This window comes from Sinocyclocheilus grahami, unplaced genomic scaffold (genome assembly GCF_001515645.1).
Source record: "Sinocyclocheilus grahami isolate Dianchi unplaced genomic scaffold, SAMN03320097.WGS_v1.1 scaffold137.1, whole genome shotgun sequence".
In the NCBI taxonomy this organism is placed as follows: domain Eukaryota; kingdom Metazoa; phylum Chordata; class Actinopteri; order Cypriniformes; family Cyprinidae; genus Sinocyclocheilus; species Sinocyclocheilus grahami.
The window spans coordinates 1,914,559-1,920,484 of NW_015505316.1; the positions used below are offsets into that span (position 1 = coordinate 1,914,559).

At 33.4% G+C, this 5,926-nt stretch overlaps 1 protein-coding gene across 8 annotated transcripts in view; it reads right to left on the reverse strand.

The window, feature by feature from the left end:
- Window positions 1-5,926, reverse strand: part of rap1gapa (RAP1 GTPase activating protein a) — a 72,837-nt gene that overhangs the window by 36,531 nt on the left and 30,380 nt on the right. For 6 of the 8 annotated variants that reach the window (XM_016280140.1, XM_016280142.1, XM_016280141.1 and 3 more), the window contains exon 3: window positions 1,569-1,604. The exons of 1 other annotated variant lie outside the window; for it this stretch is intronic. In XM_016280140.1, the coding sequence (XP_016135626.1) occupies window positions 1,569-1,604 (36 nt within the window). Of the gene's footprint in view, window positions 1-1,568; window positions 1,605-4,566; window positions 4,822-5,926 lie in introns of those variants that run through there. One more of the 8 variants, XM_016280139.1, reaches the window with a different exon arrangement.

Consider the following 5,926-nt stretch of genomic DNA (forward strand, 5'->3'; position numbering starts at 1 on the left):
AAAAAGTTAAACAGCATAATGGGACATTCATAAAATGATTATGAAAGACCATAACATCTTATTAAAGAAAGTTCACATGCACTTAAACAATATTAGAAAAGAGCACATTATTTTACGAAGACAAACTGAGAGGCAGAAAAAGCCTTTAGATTAGTCTTAGACAATGAACTGCTTTTTATTCTCTTTAATCTGGTTTTAAGAATATGGCAGACAGTGGAACACAAGATCAAAGTGCGATTTTGAGCATGCAGGGAGAAGACGTTCAAATATTTACAAGGTTATTCACAGTCATTATACAAAATATAACATCTTAAAGATTCAAGTATCAAACCCTTTGTCCACTTACTTCATTAAAGTGCTGAACATAAAAAAAGAAACCATCTCAGTGGCTCAAAAGAGTGAAGCGCTATTCAGTTCAGTACAGTTGAAAATGAAAATATTGTATGAGCTAGTCTCATTCTACTGATAGCAGCTGTAGATTTGAAATGCTGCACTGAGATGCAGTGGGGATTGAATGTCTGATCTATCTGATGACACATTCCATCAAGGGATCTTTATGGCAGACCAACTGTGATATACATACCAACACGTTTGTTATTTAAAACATCCTGTACATCTAGCTAAGCTTCTCATTTACTGTACAATGTCCTCCAGCTGCAACCCAACAATAAATCAAATCCAATTTCAATGTCATGCTGTTCTCCGAAGCATTATGGTACATTTAGTGCACTTATTACAGTTTCTGCATAGACATCTGTCCATTCTAAGTTAGAGATAACCGCAGTAATATCAAATGACTAAGATCAATATGTCTCTGTGTACCCAACATCAGGAACGTATTGTATTTCAGCACCAGAGACAACAGAGAATTTGTTCTCTTTATAGTTCAATCATGTACTCATTATAGATTTGGCAATTGCAGAACTATGATAATCAGGGCACAAGAATAAATATGTAAATTTTTCGCCATAACTGTAATAACATAATTATATATAACATATATATAATTTCTTGGAAACAAGATTTTACCCGTGCCAGAAAAATATATAGTTATATTTTTCATTTTAACACTTTATTTTTAATTTAACGCTTTTAACATTTCATTTAAAATGAATAAATACATCTAAATTACAAATTAGATTATAAGACTATAAATATTAGGTTTAATTTGCAATAACTGCTCAAAAAAATGCAACTATTATGTAACCAGATAGTCATAGTTTAAAAATGATATTAAAAATATTTTTCATATTCATATAAACAATGAATTCTCTAAACTGTTTGCAACTACATTCTACATCACAAAATAACATGTTTTTACATGTACATTAAAGTAAGATACAGTATAGTGTGCAGCAGTGGTTGGGTAAGTGACTGACCTTGGGATCATTCTTGTGGTTTCTAATGAATAAATGTCCTCATTATTTACAGTGTTGACCTTCAACTACAACAAAAAACATGCAAGTGCAACTATGTAGCCCGTTAGGACAGCTGATTCAGGGTTAATGCTACTTCAAAGATGAAAGGCAGAGGGAAGGAAAAAGAGAAAAGTAAATGAAACACATTACCTGCATTTTCTCAATCATTTCAAATAAATCAGTAGTCTGGAAGAAAGGAGAGGAGATGAGATGGAATGAGATGAGATGAGTTAGAGTTGACCCCTGATTACATTCCCATGATATGAGAGGGGTGTGGCCAACAACACAGGCGACACGCTGCAGTGCAGGATACATCTCACTGCAGCTGCCTACTGAAAATATCCCATTTATCACTCAGACTTCATCAGGAATCAGACATTTAAAGCATTCAGACCACATTCACAGACTGCTTCTTTAATGCTGCTCAAGAGTGGCACAAATGTATTTACACAGCAATTGCACCTTAATACTAGGGCCTGAGATGGGTCAAAGCAAAATTTTGACTAGCTTTTATGCAGCATTGAGTTTTTACACAGAATTTTAAGCAGGCATAGAGCAGCCTTAACTCCGGTAATACTTTACAATAATGTTCCATTTGTTAACATTGTCAAATTTACAATGCAAAGGTGACATAGTGTGTCCACAGATTGCTTAATGTGGCTCAGAGGTGGCATAAATGTATTTACACAGCAATTACAACTGTATACTTTCATACTAGGTGCTGAGGTGAGACAAAGCAGGCATAATTTACCTTGGCTTTTATTCAGCATTGCATCTTCACACTGAAATTTAAGCAGGCATAGACCAGCCTTAACTTAGCTGTGTAAAGACACCTCAACTAGTTAACAACATGAACATGAACTAACAATGAAAACTATTTCTAAAGCATTAATTAATCTTAAGGTGTCACGTTAAGGCTGCTCTGTGCCTGCTTAAAATTCAGTGTAAAATCGCAATGTTGTATAAAAGCCAGAATCAAAATCAATAATCAAAACTCAAAATATACAGTTGGGATTCCTGTATAAATGCATTTATTCCTCTTCTAAGCAGAATTAAACAGTCTGTAAAGACACATAAATACCACTTCAGATGTGCTTCTATGCCACCTTTGGAAAGTTTGGAGTGTAAATTTCAACATTTATAGTATTAATACATTATTAAAATTAAACATAGTATCTGTTAATATTAGCTATTTTATGGACCTGAACAAACATGAACTAACACTGATCAGTTGTATTTTTATTGAATGAATGAATGAATGAATGAATGAATGATACATTTATATTGCCATCAAATATATTTATATTATATTTATATCTCCTCATTTATATGCATTTATTCATAACTAACATTAACAAAGATTAATAAATATTGTAACATATTAGTTATTGTTGGATAATGCATTAACTAACATTAACTAAAGGACCTTACTGCTACCAGTTTTCCCACATAAAATTGACTTTAATATCAGCACAACTTTAGGGGCATAATAGTGTTTTTGAATCCAGCCATGAGTTAATAATGCCAAGCACACTCAATATTGGCTGGTGGCAAAGTTAGTTTTGGCCCAACATGCAGGATACGGTGGAACTGACATTTCCTCTCTAGCCCGATGACAGCATGTCATTTTTAGATGATGCAGAAAAAGTACAGAGATAACTTAATCAACGGCACTCATATTTGGATAAAATACTTGTAGCTGACTGTCTTTGTAGCCATGAAGTTGGTTACAATTGGCTAAAATTATAATTGGATATAATTGTTATAATTGGCTGCTGAAGTACTTTGCAATAATTTCCCATGTATTCATATGCCAATTAGCAATATGACACAGCCTTCACAACACGAGGCAATTTTTTCAAATCTGAGGATCAAGTGTAATATTTAACTTCTACATTCTAAATACATTTGTTTTGTTTCTTAAATCTTCTGATTATTCACTTGATTTATTACCACACACATTAGCATATATTCTTATCTACTAACAGATTAAGTGATTCCAGCTTACTCTAGTGAGCTTATTCTAGTCTGGAGAACCTCCAAGACACAGACAGTAGAGTTCTGTCCAGCCTTTGGGACTGATCCAAAATACAACGTGAACGAGAGTGGAAACAATTATCTTCGATGTGTGGAGAATGAAGACTGGATGAATTTCTCACAGTCTTGAACAAATACTTTGTGTTCTGTAGCACATTGTTTAAACACATTGTGCGAGTCCTCCACCATCGGCAAACATAACTTGCACTGCTGCCTGGAAAACAAACTTCAGGGAAACTGAATCACCTCAGATAAAAAACACTGACACAAGGTTAGTCGAGTCAGACTGATAGTCCTGTTACACAAACACATTATCAAAAGCCTCTTCAGCCAAATGTCTTACCAAAACAACAGATCGTAAAGTAATTTAATAATACTACTAAACTCCAAACCATATGCACTTTATGGTTCAAAGTAACCAGTATCCTCCCTAAACAAACATGCACAGATGAACACCTATTGAATTACAAAAATACTGTAAATATAATGAAAAGATAAAATACAGAAATATATTACAGTAACCTGTACTGCAAAAAAAGAGTTTAATCTTTTGAATTGTATGAGCTTTGTTCGCCTCTCAAATAGCGGATGTATGGATGTAAGAACTATTTTGATCTTGAGATAAAACTAAAGGTAATTGAACACGACGGACTGTGATTAGCTTGAAAAAATGAATCTGCAGCAAAATTATAGTGCATGTCAGTCTATACTGAAAGCAGCTCTGTCAGTGATGGGAGAAAATCCATATTCTCTTTTCTTGCTTGCATTAAAAAAAATCGCTGTACAAGGAAAAGGAAAGGCTTTGATATTTTGCTGTAAGAACATGACAATATATCAGGTAAGCATGAAATATATTCTTAGATGCCAGAACTTGCGCAAATCAAACATATCCTGCTCTCTTCAAACTCATGATAATCTTTTATTATAAGTAGATTTGCTTTTTATATATAGAAATTCATTGCTGTTGGTTTTAACAATGTTTTGCGGCACAGAACTATTAAAAAAATCTATTTTTACATGCACTCAACTCAAATACTGCTACAAAATCAGATATTTACCTCCCAGAATTTATCCAATATTCCTGTTACGACTGCAGATTTGACATACTTACTGTATCAGGTCTTTTCCAGTGAGCAACTGTCACTTGCTGCGGGTTGAGCTGTGCATACAGACTTTTAGCCATTTTTAAAAAAGTAAAACCAAAACTTCAAAAGTCAAAAAGCCAAATATTGTCTGAAAGCTGCAAATCTACAAAGTCCTCTGTCCTCAGAAGCGAGAGGAAACATCCAGCCCCGAGTGCTGCAGCAGGTTCCATGTCAATAAAGTGAGAAACTCCAGCAGGGCAGCACTAGACTGCTGTGTGTACTCTGGGAGGTGCATGCATGTCTGTAACCTGAAGTCTAATTGTGTATTTAAGCATTAAGATCCTTTAACTCCAGGTGCTCTGGAGTCTTTCCTCTCTCGGGGGAACAGAGTGAATTGTGGAGGAGATGTTGCATTCCAACAGAATTAACTTTCTCTCCGTCTTGCACTTTTTCTTTCTCTCACTGGCAGAAGTTCAGGATAAAACAGAGCTGATCTGAGTCTGGATCTGCTCTCTTTCTGTCAGACAAGCCTGAGCAGAGTCTTACTTACTCATCAACTCTGTTTCAAAACCTAGTGCAACATCACAATCAGGGTTTGAAATTAACATCCGACAACCTGCCAAATGTGGATGAAAATTAAATGTTTACCTCCATTGACAATTTGGCAAGTTATGATTAATAAATTGGTGTCCTACGTGTGAGCAGAGCATTGTTATGATCAATTATCAAGAATTGATAATGCAATACTGTTTGTATGTAGAATATAACAGGGCCAGGACAGGGTCTGGGATTGTTTTGCACACAATTTTAAATGTTCATGAACTTCGCCACACACACATCTTAACCACAACATATGGGTAAAACTACACCCAATTTAATTAATAATTTAATAATTAATTAAATAATAATTTATGTAATGAATAAAAAATGATTAATCAACTAAACGATTACACTTTCAACAATTACATTTGCAGAATACATACCCTGTGCTCAAAATTAGCCTGAAATGTTAAATAATTAGCCTAATTAAGGAATGTAAAGATACGTTTCCAAAAGCACAAACAAAAAATAAAATTGTAATTGTTAAAATGTCAAAATTATTATTATTATACAGTACGTTCACAGAAAAATATGAAATACAATTAAAAAGATATAAAAATATTTATTATGAATATTTATTGAAATATAATATAAAATATAACTATTGTAATTTTTGTATAATGGTTTTGTAAAGTCCAATTTGTTTGCATTTTGCAATGTTTACAATTTTTTTTATTTACTATTTTTCATACTGTGATTTTTGGTGAATAAACTGTGTTTGTAAGCTTTTTTTTTTGGTACTGAATGAAATATCACTTTTATATATATATATATATATATATATAT